At 34.9% G+C, this 15589-nt stretch overlaps 1 protein-coding gene across 6 annotated transcripts in view; it reads right to left on the reverse strand.

Annotated features, from left to right (window-relative positions):
• LOC114326122 (ral GTPase-activating protein subunit beta) overlaps positions 1–15589 on the reverse strand; it is a 65701-nt gene that overhangs the window by 17126 nt on the left and 32986 nt on the right. For 4 of the 6 annotated variants that reach the window (XM_050651148.1, XM_028274360.2, XM_028274363.2 and 1 more), the window contains 6 exons: positions 11062–11268; positions 6373–6474; positions 2266–2406; positions 1879–2060; positions 1429–1776; positions 635–849 (listed from right to left, as the gene is read on the reverse strand). In XM_050651148.1, coding sequence (XP_050507105.1) covers positions 635–849; positions 1429–1776; positions 1879–2060; positions 2266–2406; positions 6373–6474; positions 11062–11268 — 1195 coding nt within the window. The remainder of the gene's footprint in view (positions 1–634; positions 850–1428; positions 1777–1878; positions 2061–2265; positions 2407–6372; positions 6475–11061; positions 11269–15589) is intronic. The other 2 variants (XM_028274361.2, XM_050651149.1) reach the window with 1 other exon arrangement.

Genomic DNA, 15589 nt, shown 5'->3' on the forward strand with positions numbered 1-15589 from the left:
ACGGGCGATCGGGCTGCATTAACAACTAAAATATGATATTTTAAAATAAAACAAGACCAAATGTCTTATCGGTAACTGATAAAATAAGGCTTGAACTTGAATTTAGGCACTACGTAGTTTCAAAAATAATATTTTTTACTTGTGTTTTTGAACCTAGAAAATCCTCATTTTTCGATTTTTTTCAGTTTTAAATTATTTATAACTCGGAAACGATTAACTTTAGAGGAAAATTTCAAAAGACCTTTTCTGTTCACAATGATCCAATGAACCTAAAATAATGTCTACCCGGGCCGAAAAAATTGATTTTTATAAATTGTTGGCATTTATGTATAGGGAATATCATATGAAAAATAATCAGTATCTCTTAAGAATTCCAAAACGCAAAAAATATACAGGGTGTTCCATTTGAAATAAGAAAGTTCGTTAGATTTACAGAAAAACGGAAGATTTGACAACAATGTAATTACCACTATAATATCGGCCGTATTAAAAGACCCTCACCCACCAAAAACCATAAAAATCGTTCTAGCGGTTTCCGAGAAATTACCGTGTTGCCAGATTTTCTCGCAACCCTGTATAACCTTATATAAAAAATATTAACTGTTAAATGCTCATAAATATAAAGTATACTCACACTTTGCATTGCATAACCCTTTCTACGCTGTCGGGAAAGTATTTTTGCTTAACCACCGGTCTCACGGGAGTCTCTTGCATCACTACCGGTCGACAGGCGTTGTGGGCGTGGTACTTCGTTCCAGATTTGTGCCGTGGTAGATGTCGCAGCTGCATGGTCCAGGCGTGTCGACCGAAGGGACCACGTATCAACAGTGTTACCGTCGGTTGGGGATCCTGTAGATGAAAGCCAGTTTTAAATTCGCTCAACCAACAATACATAACCGCAATAAATAATCATGCACGCACTAATAGAATATGCCATATGGATCGGAGGTTGACATATGGATCGGAGACACGGACCATCTCCAAGGAAGATGAAAACCTTCTGCTTATATTTGAACGAAGGATCTTGGGAGGAATATTCGGTGGCATATGTGAAAATGGTGTTTTTGGAAATGGAGGAGGAGGTGCAACTAAGAGATGTACCACAGATATAAACATATGTTTGTTGCTACAGACGTAGTATGTCTTATAAAAATAGGAAGACTAAGATGAATAGGGCATCTAGTAAGATAACAGCAGAACAACCCTCCTAGAGGAATCCTTATGTCACAACCTGTGGGAAGTAGAAATAGGGGTAGGCCAAAACTCAAATGGAAGGATGGTGTAGATGAGGATGGTAGAAAAATAGGTGCAGCAAACTGGCAACAGTTGGCAATGGATAGAACCGACTGACGTAATAGACTTGGGAAAGTCGAGGCTCTTTTATGGGGCTGTAACACCATTGATGATGATAGCATCACTATTACGTACCTTATCATTTCCAAGAGGTTCCTCCAGAAGAGCCAACATTACAGATCCTTCAGTCACGAAGTACCTAAACTTTTCCACTGCTGCTGACTGATCGTTGCAAGAATTTGGCCACGAGTTGCAATGTTTTAACAACGCTAACTCATCCAACAAAGAAGATATCGACTCGGGGCCGCATTCGCTGGGAAAATAGAAGACTTGTTCTAGAACACAGGTGAGAAGACTTTCGGCCGCATCTCGCACTCTCATAGAAGCTGGTTTCAGATCTTTTTCTTCTTTCATTTTGATCGGCTCGCCAGGTTTTCCGATCGACTTTGTGCCTGATATTCCCAACTCAGCAACCTCCAACACCTATCAATAAATAATTATTAGGAATTAGGCTTTAGATTAAATTCGATTTTCCAATGTGGTAGTCAGCTGATGGTGGGGCCACCACCAGTTTTGTATACTTACGGTCGTTAGACAATCCTTGTCCCGCAACAGATACGGGTGTTCTAACAGCCACACTGAGCAACACTGGAAAGCAGCTACTATAGTTGAATGGAGATCCTTTGAATGAGCTGGAGGTGGTCTCGAACATTGCGAAATTATATAATCACAAAGCCATTTGACAGCCCTTTTACACTCCATAGCATCTAGAAGAGATTAATGCTCATTTGTGACAATATTTCAATGATTTAGTTGTCAAATATAGGTTGGCTATTGTGTAATTATGAGTTATTTCAACGTCACGTGTGTAAGTCGTGATCTTTCAGTGAAAGTTCACATAAATTCTATCACGGTAAACAACAGCAGGAAAGTGCAAATGTATTCAAAAGGTTATGGGCCCAGGGGACTTACCTGATCCTTTGATGTGAATTCGAGCCAATCCAGACAACAGTTCTAAGGCTGCAAGAGAAACGTTTAAGTCCGTTTTCCACGACGATATCAAACGGTGGCAAACCAGATATGTAGCCCTTACAAACAAAGCATGAGCTGAATCTAAAAATGAGGTATTAATATTACATAGGTTGGTTATCGGTTCAGAGTTCCTTCTTATTATTCTGTCATCAAAAACACTTAAGTTAACATACTGGCTCGTATGAATAAAAATGAGAATATAGTTTATATAGGTACCCCAAATGTTGGAATATATACTCCATCTACTCTTACGTACTGTGAGTAAAAACTCATGACATCAAAATATTTTTATTCACATGAAATGGAGTGTATACTTTATGCTCATACTCATGAGAACATACTCGTGAGTTTATTCATTTTATTGATCTCTTGGGCCATCACTCCTAGTGGAGTATTGGGCGCATCTGCGTTTCTTGGCCGATAGTGTAAGACGGCTGGTGGCCAGCTCAGCGCGTCTTCTTGTGTTTATTCTCTTTTTAATCTGCGTACCACTTCCTTCCATTCTCCTCTGTTTCTTGCTTTGTTTTTCACTTCCCCCCAACTTAAGCCGATTCTGTTGTGTTCTCTGGTTACTGTTTTCTTCCAAGTATTATCTGGTCGTCCCCTCTTCCTTGTACCCTCAGGTTGATATTCGAGTGCTTGTCTTGTGATGTTCCTAGGATCTTTTCTTAACGTATGGCCGATCCATTTCCATTTCTTCTGTATGATTGTTGCTATTATACTGGTTTGTTTCGTTCGTTTCCACAGTTCTTCATTTGTTATTATATTAGGCCAGTCAATTTTTAAGATCTTTCTTAAGGACCTATTTACAAAAGTCTGTAGCCTCTTTGTTGTGCTTTCGTCGTGCTTCCAAGTTTCTGCTCCGTAGAGTAATATGCTTTTTACACATGTATTGAATATATTGATTTTTGTTGACTCTGTTATTTCACTTGTTTGCCAGATTTTATTTAACGCATTGAAGGCGAATTGTGCCTTCGTTATTCTTGCTTGTATATCTTTCATGCATCCTCCTTTTCTTTCCATGATTGATCCCAAATAAGTGACTTTCTCTACTTCTTCAATTTCTTTGTCTTTTATTTTTATTTTATTAATTTGCGGGTTATAATTTTTTAAGATTTTTGTCTTCTTTGTATTTATCCGGAGACCAATCATATCAGAGTACTGTGTTAGCTTATCGACTTTTGTTTGCATGTGAGTTCTGTGTTCTGTTAACAGGCAGACGTCGTCAGCAAATTCAAGATCTTCAAGCTGATTAAAGAGGTTCCATCTAATGCCTGTCCGATCATCCCTTACTTTCCTCATAATCCAGTCTACCAAGATAAGGAACAAAGTAGGAGATAAGATACAACCTTGTTTAACACCGCTTTCAATAGCTATTTCTTCTGTGATTGCCCCCTCGTGTTCTAGTCTAGCTTTATACCCATCATAAAACAGTTTGATCAGGTTAATAATTTTTGTTGGTAGACCATACTGTCTTAAAATTTTCCACATTTGTTCCCTATTGACTCGGTCGAAAGCCTTTTCAAAGTCGATAAAACTTAAATTTATGTCTTTCTGCCATTCATTAGCTTGTTCTAGGATGATTCTTAAGGTGCATATGTGATCTATAATAGAGCGTTTAGCACGAAAGCCTGCTTGGTTACTTCTCAGTTTCTTGTCCAATTCTTCTTTCATTCTTTCGAGCAGAATTTTCGTTTCTCTAGTTTTGTGCTGTGGCACCATTATTAGTAATGCCCACTGTATAAATCCTCAGCATGACGTTGACTTATAAAAGGACTAAGTATCTGATGTTGTTCAACTGTAACTGTAGTGCGATGAACAGTATTTCCTTATTCTTCTTTAAGTACCGTCTCCCAATAGAAGGTTTGATATCATCATCAGTATCTATACTCTATCTACCGCTGCTCTCTAGAATTCTATTGAACTACAATAATTGTATCATGGTGTAATTATTACACCAGTCCGTTGAATTTTTCAACCATGTCACTCTTCTTCTTAGGATGCCTGTCCGTTCCCAACGCGTTGGCAATTATTCTGGCTATGATGATTTTGTTAGTTGCTATACGGAATAGTTGTGTTGAGGTCTTTCTATACCATGCTCTCAGGTTAGCAAGCCAGGATATTCTTCTCCGTCCTGGGGCCCTTTTCCCTTTAATTTTACCTTACAAAATGCATTGGGGTAACTCATATCTGCCTTGATTTCTCAATATACGTTCCAAGTACTGCAGCTTACGGCCCTTCACGATATTGACCAAATTTGCGGTTGTGTTCATCCTCCGTAGTACTTCTTCATTTGTGACTTTATCTGTCCTATGGCACTCTCCTTCCTCCTCTTATCTTTCGCTGTATTATCAGTCTTAGCAGTTCGTATCGCTGTCCCCTCATTACGTGTCCAGATATTGTAACTTTCTTATTTTTATTATGTTTATTATTTCCTATTCTTCGCAATATTTTCGTGTATTCGAAATACACGAATCTTTGGAGTCTTCTGAACCTTGATTAAGCATTCTCCTTCTTTTTTCTATCTCTTTTTGTGTGCTCTTTGTCGTTAGTCGACCTTAAATACATAACATCAAAAAGAGCTTGTATCTGCTTCCAAATAGTACAGATATGCTTAGAACACATGTTTTTGGTTTTCTGATCATGTACCATTATTCTTTTTCTTATTAGTTTTACATCATACACAACACAATGTATGTTTTTCCTTCATGAATTCATCATCATCATCATCATCATCACGTAGCGCTACAACCCTTGGTGGGTCCTGGCTGACTGTACAACTTTTTTCTAATTTGTTCGGTCTTCCATCAACCTAGGGTCACATGGAATGTTCATTTTACGGAGATCTGCTTGGATGTTCATCTCATTCTGAGACGGCCGAGTAGTCTTTTGCCTGTAGGAATCTCCTCCCATACCAGTCTTACAAGTATCTCGATATGAAGTTTGTGCACGTGGCCAGCCGATCTTAGTCGCTGTGATTTAATTTCTTGGACAATATCGGCGTCATTGTAGAGTGCTTTTAATTCGATATTGGTTCTGATCCTATATTGGTTTGTGGTGATGTAGTGCCGAGGTCCGAAAATTTTTGTAAGTATTTTTCGTTCAAAACGCCTGAGCTTTTCTTAATTTGCTTTGGTCATGGTCAAGGAAGGTGTCAAGGGGGGTGTCAAAAATAATTGAAAACCCACTGATAAGTGTGGTAGGACTAAGTGACCTTGCATCAGAGAAAAGTAATTAAATCACCCTCGAGATCCATGACCCCCCCCCAAAATTTCTGGATCCGCCACTGGCCATGGTCCACGTTTCGCATTCATATATTAGTACAGGTCTGACGATGGATTCAGGTACAGGTCTTCATGAATTATAATATATCAGAAACAACGCTCTTACCTGAACATGAGCACATTTGCTCTTAATAGTGAGACTACTGATGACAAATAAGTTCACACTCAAATATTTTTAATAATGAAATTATGCGATGAAAATGTCTGTAACTGATGACAAAATTCTTAAAAGTGGTGTCAAAACTACGAAACAAAATCTGTTATTAGCTTACAAAGTGGAAGGAACAACAAATCAATTATATATTAATATGTGAATAAAATGGAGGCGAGTTAATGCTTAAATATTTCAAAATCTGTTGAAAAACTGTTATATACACCATAATATTAACCAATAGGAAGTAACTGTAAATTTGGCAACGGTGAAGAGAGAGCCTTTGACAATATCTATTAATTATTGTATTCTTTCCGCTATAGGCCCACTGTTATTAGGGTCTCTATTTGACAGGTCAACAGTGTTGCCACATATAAAGAAATGAACTTGTTTAAAACGGCCGACAATATTTTAAATTTTATAGAAAGTCATCAACGACATTTCTACTTTGTCAACTGCTGATAAATTCTTTAATAATAATGTTAGAACTAGTTATTTTAATCATTTTGACTTATTAAAGAACTCTTATAAAGAAAAAAACTAGTCTCCATTTTATTCTCAATGGGTAAGTTAGTTCAAAGCAAAAAAACAATCTCAATACACAAAACATACCTAAAGGGAGCAATAGTGGATCATAATCATTGGAACCAAACTGATCGGGTGTTGTGGAACGATCACTGCTAGCCATGCTCGCCATACTTGCTGTGTCAGAAGCTATACAAGCCAAAATTCAAGCCAATACAAAAACGTATACGGTAGAAAAATAAAAATAAACGATCAAGTGTATTTTTCCAAATGTTACAGTATAAAATTATGATGTGTTTTGTTGCATTAGGTTTATACATTGTGTATTGAACTCGAGAGACTTTGCAAAATACATCTTATAAACAACAAAACTATGTTAATACTGAAAATTTTCGTAAATATGTATTTTTTTCTTTAACTAGAATAATGCGAATAACTTGGGCAGCAGTAGGAAAACTCAGTGTTCTGTTAAAAACAAAAGGATACCGCTTTAATCTAAAAAAAAAGGGTATTGAACAGTTGTATTCTACCAGTTTACGTATAGAGAAGATCAGAGCTGCATTCTTTAAGATGAAGAAAGTGTTATGTGGAAACAATTAAGTCTGAAAATTAGATTAGTGAGATGTTATGTGTTCTCTACTCAAGAAACTGGAAGCCTTTGAAATATGGGTGTATCGGAGAATCCTCCGAATAAGTTGGGTGGATAGAGTTCGTTTGCCTAGGATAGGAAAAGTTACAGAAGTTGTAAAAACAGTTAAAAATCGCAAACTGGAATATTTTGGCCATGTTATGTGACACCCAGAGAGATACAATATACTCCATTTAATAATACAACGCAAGGTAGATGGGAGAAGAGGGCCAGGTCGAAGAAGAACGTCAGGACTTAGAAACATGAGAGAATGGTTTAACAGATCCTCGACATCCCCTTTTCGAGCTGCCATCAACAAAATTACTACAGCCTATTTGATAAACAACGCTCAATAATCGAGCACGACACATGAAGATTCTACCAGTTATGACCGAATGGTTACGCAATTAGAGGTTATGGAGTTTTCAGCAAATAGATTAAAAACAACACAGAGGGCCATCTAACGAGCTATGTTAATATAGTTTAATATAATATAGTATAATAGTTTCTCAGGGATGACCTGTGGCAAAATAGGAAGGAATGGAATTTGGGAATCGGACAACGCCGCAAGACGTTCTAAACCGATCATATATATATATATATATATATATATATATATATATATATATATATATATATATATATATATATATATATATATATATATATATATATATATATATATATATATATATATATATATATATATATATATATATATAATTGAAAAACAAAAAAACAAAAGATGTAAATCTTTGAAACACACTCAGTGATCAAAAGATCTAAGTTATTGGTTTACCGACCAAACGTAACTAAATCAAACAAATGAAATAGAGAATGTGGAAAAATCCCCTTACGAACAATTCGCACATCCACCATTTCAGGTTGGGAAAAATTTCTTGAATAGAATCAAAGATCCAAACACCTGTTCTTCGAAATGTGTTTCGCCCTCTTCATTTGATTCTATTCAAGAAATTTTTCCCAACCTGAAATGGTGGATGTGTGAATTGTTCGTAAGGGGATTTTTCCACATTCTCTATTTCATTTGTTTGATTTAGTTACGTTTGGTCGGTAAACCAATAACTTAGATCTTTTGATCACTGAGTGTGTTTCAAAGATTTACATCTTTTGTTTTTTTGTTTTTCAAACATATATTTTACTTATAGTAATTAGGGAATTAAAACGTGAGGCTGTCATGGTCAGATTATGCGGCGTAGATATACGCTCCTGCTATGTCTGGGTCTCGAATGTTGTTTTTTGATGGAATGTGTCTAAAGATATTCAACCTCTCATCTTTATTGATAAGCCCAGAGAGGTTGAAGAGGGCGAAACACATTTCTAAGAACAGGTGTTTGGATCTTTGATTCTATTCAAGAAATTTTTCCCAACCTGAAATGGTGGATGTATATATATATATATATATATATATATATATATATATATAAAAAAAATACTATATATATATATATATATATATATATATATATATATATATATATATATATATATATAATAGTTTCTCTAAGCAGGATGAAGGTGGAAGATGTAAATGGAAGAATTGCTCAAATGAAATGGAACTGGGTAGAACCGTGGCACGACAAAATAACGAAAGGTGGACGAGAAACTTTGTACATTGGAGGCCACGTGTGCACAGTCGTAGTAGAGGAAGACCACAAAAACGATGGCTAGACGACATCAAGGCAAAAGTGGGGAGAAACTGGCACCAAATAGTAAACAAAATAGTAAACAAAAAAGAGAAGAGTGGAGAACTCATGGGAAGTCTTTTATCCAGGAGTTATCTTTTGTGAGTCTAAGGCAGTAGACATGTATGATCAGGGCTATGGCAGGAGCTGCACAGGATCGACAAGTTTCCACTCCTTTGCAATATATGCACCTTGTAAATATTGCAAAACTAATTGTAAGAAATATAGTAATTGTATTTAAATGATTACAAAAATTTTCTCTAATGTACGAGAAAAATGCATGTAAAACATATAAGGGATACTGTAACATTTGGAAAATATCATGCTGATATACAATGAATAATGAAAACTTTTCAAAAAAGATTCACTGTATATACCGTGCTACCTTACATGAATATATTATTTTCAACGATTGAACAAAATGTGAGCAATGTTTTCTTTACCTATCGCAATACATTTATTAAGTATAAAAACACAATATCGATTTAACTATTTGTTTTTGAAAAAATTCATTTTTATCTCGTATAGCTATTAAAAATTATGAAAAATGATCGATTCTAATGTACAAGCTTTTTCAAGTGAAACATATCTTTAGTCAGGTTAGCCTTGGAAAAAATTATCGACTGACGTTCTGAAATGTTAGATTTGTTTATACACATCTCACTGATCAGTTCCTATCATTTGTATTTGACTAATATTTTAATTATAGAGATTTCAAAATGGCGTTTGTTGTTAATAATCCGTCCAAATATAATCAGCGTGTGGCCATAACAATTTCAACCTTCTGCGGACAGTGCGGACAAGGTCATGTTAACATGTTCTTTCAACCCTGAAGGACCCTTGCTCATGGAGTTTTCGGAACCTAGAGCGCATATTAACGAAAACCTTTATAGGGAAACTTTAAACAAGGTTTATCAAGCAAAATGACCAGAACGTCCAGAAAAGCTTGTCATTCTTCTGCACGACAATGCTCTGTTTTATGTCGCCGAAGAAGTGAAAAAATCTACAACAAAAGAAATAGAGGATATTAGAGTATCCACGCTATAGTTCCGATTTATCGCTCTATGATTTTCACATCTTTGGGCCACTGAAAATGGCGTTGGTGTGAGTTTTTATTGAATCTCACCCCAACAGTGGCGAAAAGGGTTTAATTATTACCTTTTGCCTAATTGGACATAGGTGAATATTTTAGGACCACACGCATATGTCCCAAAGCATAGAGTCCTTCGATATTAACAAACTAGTGAATTTTTAGGGCGACTGGTTCTGAGAACTTATATGGTCTGGTTTTATAGTTACTAATAAACACGATATGAAGGATTGTGCAAACGAGAAATAAAAGTGTTAAGCGAACAAAACATTTATTAACAACAAAGAGTTTAACAAATATGCGGAATTAACGATCAATTGTCTTAATAGCGAAAGAGAAAGAGTATTTAATCTAATTATTGCGGAGAACGTATTTTCACGACGAAAAGAGGAGCACACAACACTAACACCTCGCCTTAGAGAGGCTGGCGAGAGACTTCTAAATTCTATTCAAATCACTGCATTAATATCTTAGTTTACACTTTTCTGCCTGAAAAAGGACCACACACATGTTATTCTTCTTTGGCAAAGCGACATGCCTTTTACCCCGAAGACGATAAATAGCAAACATATGTCCGTTATCTTTTGTGCCTACATAACACAAGCTTTTGAGAGAACTAAAATATATTTTCCACCCACATACAGATTGTCCCAAAAATGTTCAAGAGAGATTTACATAAATGCGAATTAATTTAACTGTTGTTTTCACAACAGGCGTTAAAAGTTAATCGTTTTCAGGTGGACGAAGAAATACAAAATATCATTAAAGAATTCTTCGACCTACAGCCACAAAAATTCTTTAAACAGGATATGTATCCTTTGGAGGAACAATGGAATATATCCCTTATATACAGTAGTAATTATTTGTAGATATATTTACCGATAAATTTTTTCTGGATCAAAGATACGTTTCAATTGAACAAGCCTAGTATTTTTCGAGGTTAAAAGAAAGTTTTCGATAATTTTAAGCTTTGATTTTTTTATTCACTTACGACTCAAGTTTTTCTGCAGCATGCTTCTCTATTTTATTAACATATAATGTAAAAATACTAACCATAACTAAAAACACCAAGTTATACATTTTCTCAGAATATTTTTAAAATAATCTTTTTTGAAAACGATTTTCGGAGTGGTAAATCGAAATGTAACAGGCTGGAGAATAGAGAAACAGGCTGTACATGTTATATCATAACACGTCTTCTTAAAGAAGAACATGCTCAAGTATGGCACTAATATTCTTTTTATATCAGCCTCTTTTTATGTGACGTCAATTCAAAAATATGAAAACTTGTTTCTTTATACGAAAAGTTGCTCAGTATACCAAAAAAATGAAGCATTCAAATTTTTTACTCTTACCTGAACTCAGAAGATTAGAACCTTCAGTGGAAGTCAAAGTAACCTGCTCGACTTTTTCAAAAATAGCCGAATCTTGCACACAGAGGAAAAGACCTCCTAAGAGCATATGCGTATTTTGAGGATCTGATTCGATCTGTAGAGCATTCATCAACAGATTCATTAATTTAGGTTTGAGTTGAAGGAATGTGACCGGTTTTTCGTTAGAACCTGGAAAGAATATCTGAGTTCATTTAAGGTTGCGCAAAGATTTATGGTGTTGGTCTATCGCAGACCTACCCAGTATACAATTATAGTGGCAATCACTAAGAAGTTCTTTAACGTAGCCTACATTGAGTCTCAAGAACGTAGTACTTCTAACAAAGAACAAAGAACTTCTTGTTGGAAATCCCATAAAATTGATTTGGTTGTTTAAATAGTTCGAAATCACATCCCTTTTTTTACTCTTGTCGACGCCTGTGTTGTTCCTTGCTAGCATGTTATCGAAATTCACATGTGTCGCGAAGAAGAGGATCGGACGCTTACCACTTGAGATCCAAAAATTCTTCCCCTATGAAATAAGGAATGAGATTCATCCAGACCACGCGAGTGTACACACACGGTTTCGCCGTTGATGCTTTGATTGTAAGTTTTTACCTTTTATTTGATATTACCTATATATCTCCTTTGTTTCGTTTTTGAAACATTTACCAACCAATTTAATTTGAATTTGTGTATAATATTATTGTATTGCGCTTATGGAGAACTTCCACTTTCTCTCAATATTGGCTATCAGAAGATATAAAATTCATTAGCAGGTGTTGTAATTAGTGTTTATTGCTTGTTTTTGATTTTATTAATTGTCTCGTACAATACTTGCTATTAGTAAACATACACTTCTATTTCTAGAGTCTCCAACTTATTCGTCGGGATCAATGGACATTGCTCACGAGTGCTTCAACCATGAAGTCTTGCGTCTTTCTTAATCCTGGACTGCGTTTGCCTTTCATAATTTTCCCTTCCATAATATTTTGTAGCACCTATATTTTTGGGACTCTCATTACATGTCCGAAGTACTCTAGATTTCTCTTGTTGATGCTTTTTATAATCTCAGTAGCCTTGCTGAGACGCTCTAGTATTGAGGAGTTGCGAATTTTCTCCACCCAAGACGATTTAGATCACATTTATTCACAGTTCAAGACTCGACATCATAAAATAAGACCGAGAACACGTAGTAGCGAAGTAGGAGGATCCGCAATGCCAATTTTTGGTCTGTGTTACATAATAGTTAACTATTATTAGTTCTTATAATTAGTTCTAGTTATGTAAACATAGAACAAGGAGTCCGTCAAGGGTGCATTCTGTCCCCTCTACTATTTAACGTCTATGCCGAACATATCATCAGAGCTTCTCTTGAAGATCGCCTTCAAGGTGCCAGAGTCAATGGCATTATCATTAACAATGTAAGATATGCCGATGACACCGTAGTATTAGTGGAAACAAAAGACCAACTAAAAATATTGATGAACATACTATCAGAAGAAAGTCAGAGTGGGCTTGGATATTAATCTTTCTAAAACCAAAATCATGGTATTCCACAAGAACCCCCATGAACAAATTACACCCAACATACATCAATGGTATCACCCTTCAGAGTTCCCAAAGCTTCATATACCTGGGCAGAGAGATAAATAGTCAGCTAGACCACTAAAAAGAAATTAGAAGACGCATTGAAATAGCAAGATCTGGCTTCATGAACATGCGTAAAATGCTCTGTAACCCCAAGCTATCAGTCACAATAAGATTGAGAACGCTAAAGTGTTATGTGTGGTCTCTATTACTACAGTCGAACCCGCTTATTGGAATAGCCAGGATATTCTAATAACCGATCATTGGCAGCTAGCCGTAACAAGTGTACCTACCGAATATACGTAATAATAGTACATAATATGTTAATATTATCCTATATGTATATAGTTTTAGGTCTTTTTATGTCAATAATACAGAAGAGTAACGTATTTATTAAAAAACCAAATTACATTATATTATGTGGATGCATACAGTAATTAATATGAAATGTTTGCAATATATAGATTATGTAAATATTTTCGTATTAAAATACATAATATACTTAATAAGAAAATTACTTATTTAGTCTTGAAAAATAATCGGTAATTGTAGCTTGTTTTTTTTTTAATTTACAATGGTTTGGCCATCCCGAAAACGTTTTATAACTTTACAAGCGATTAGGATGGCCGAACTGTTTCTTAAAAATTTTATAACATGCAACTGGGTGGCAATATGTATAGTTTCTAGACAAAGGAAATTATTTTACGACTGGATTTGTCGGTAAACGATTGAATTGGTACTCATAACAACGCAATAAAATATTTATTACCTATCTGACAAACCCAAATAATATAAATAAAACAGCACTACAGGCCTTCGAAGCCCTTGGCGAGAAACCATATTACAAGACATAATTTGAATTTTTAGGAAATTAGAAATTGTAGGTAAAAATTTATTCGTCGATCTGAAAAATATTATTCTAATAAGCGGTATTGTTTTAAGAATACGTATTCCAATAAACGGATAAATTTATTAAGGAGTAAATGGAAGCGTTTCGGGACCTCGAATTTATATTCCATAAACCGGGATATTCCTATAACCGGTACTCTAATAAACGGGTTCGACTGTATATGGCTGTGAGACCTGGACATTAAAACAGTATGACGTCAACAAACTGAATTCATTCGAAATGTAGAGGTACCACCGAATGCTAAGAATAAGCTGGACCAGCAGAATTACAAATGAAGAAGTACTGGAAATAATGAACATTCGTCCTCATCTGGTCAATACAATCAAAATTAGAAAGACGTCATACCTAGGACACATAATGCGCCATAGAGAATTTGATCAGCTCCAGGTAATATTAGAAGGAAAAATCGAAGGCAGAAGGGGTATAGGAAGAAAGAAAAAATCCTGGCTCCGAAACATCAGGGATTGGACCCACACGACAGGGAATAACTTAATCCATCAAGCCCAGAACAGAGAGAAATTTGCCATATTGATCGCCAACCTCAATAGAGAAGGCACTTCTCATGATCTTGGAGGAGGACATGATACCTTGGACATCCTTCTAAAAGCGGCTCCGGTCTGGTCTGCTACAATTTAACTGATATCCAAGGTAAACAACTTGATCATCTTGCTTAAGTTTGGTTCTGTTTATATGTATATAGACGGTTTTATATTTTGTTATTTAGTTAAATATTATGAGTATTTTGGTATCCCGTATGCTCAGATCCAAACCTGCTTCCTTACAGCTCTCAACGACACTGCCAAGTATAGTCCAGGATCCGAAGCTTTTCACCTCGCAATTTTTACAGAATGTATCGATTTGCTTGAAAATTTGAGAATAAGTAGTGGATAGTCCATGGATCAAAATCTATATGATGCCGAAAGGCGCTTTTACCATGGGGGTGGTTGCCACCCCATCCCCGGGGGTGGAAATTTTTCATTATATTTTGACCGCAAAAGTTGATAAAAAGTTCATTCTAAGCAAAAATTGTTCTATACATTTTTTTGATAAAATTAATAGTTTTCGATTTATTCGCTATCGAAAGTGTTATTTTAATATCTAAAAATCAATGTTTTTCGATGGTATACCTACTCATTTACGATTCACTCAATTTTTGTCGCAGAAAATTTTTTTTCAAACCAAGTTCTTGGAAATTAAATAACCTACAATTTCATATTTAAACATTTCTTCGTATCTATGATGCTAATCTTACTATTCTGAAGGGAATGGCATATTTTAACAAATTACAAAAATTCGTTATTCGCTTTAAACTCCAGTTTTTTAAAAAATAATTATTTTAAGCCAGTCAAACTTCTAGAATCTATTAATAATACAGAAATAAAGAAGAATAAATAAGGCCAATGACTAAAAACACCGCCAACTTACATTGTTATGCTTCCAATTGGATATCTCCTTTCTTTTTCAAAAAAATATATTGATTTTTTAACCGTAACTTTTTTATTTTTTATCTTAGAAAGTTTTTTAAAGAAGAATTTTGTAGGTTTTTATAAGACCTATAAGACTATTAATATTAAATCTTTTTAAAATCCTCAGTCGCAAAAAGAAGTGACTTTGAAAGGGTTGGTAAAGGTGGTTTTTGCATGTTATTACAAGTTTTAATTGTCAATAACTCACTCAATTTTTGTCGTAGAAAAAATTTTTGGCAAACCCGTTTTTTGGGAATTAAATAAGCTACAATTTTATATTTAAATATTTTTTCGTATCTCTGATGCTAATCTTTCTATTCTGAGGAAAATGGCATTTTTTACCAAACTACAAAAACTCGTTATTCGCTTTTAACTCCATTTCTTTAAGGTACTAGTACACTTTAGAAGACCAAAAATAATCATTTTTTCAAGAATTTTTTTCTCAGAACCTTTATTAAAAATGAACATAAAACTTTTTACATATTAATATCTAACTCTTAGAGAGTACAAAAATATATCTTTTTTCATTTATGCACGTGCACTAATA

The sequence above is a fragment of the Diabrotica virgifera genome, chromosome 5, assembly GCF_917563875.1.
Source record: "Diabrotica virgifera virgifera chromosome 5, PGI_DIABVI_V3a".
Taxonomy (NCBI): domain Eukaryota; kingdom Metazoa; phylum Arthropoda; class Insecta; order Coleoptera; family Chrysomelidae; genus Diabrotica; species Diabrotica virgifera.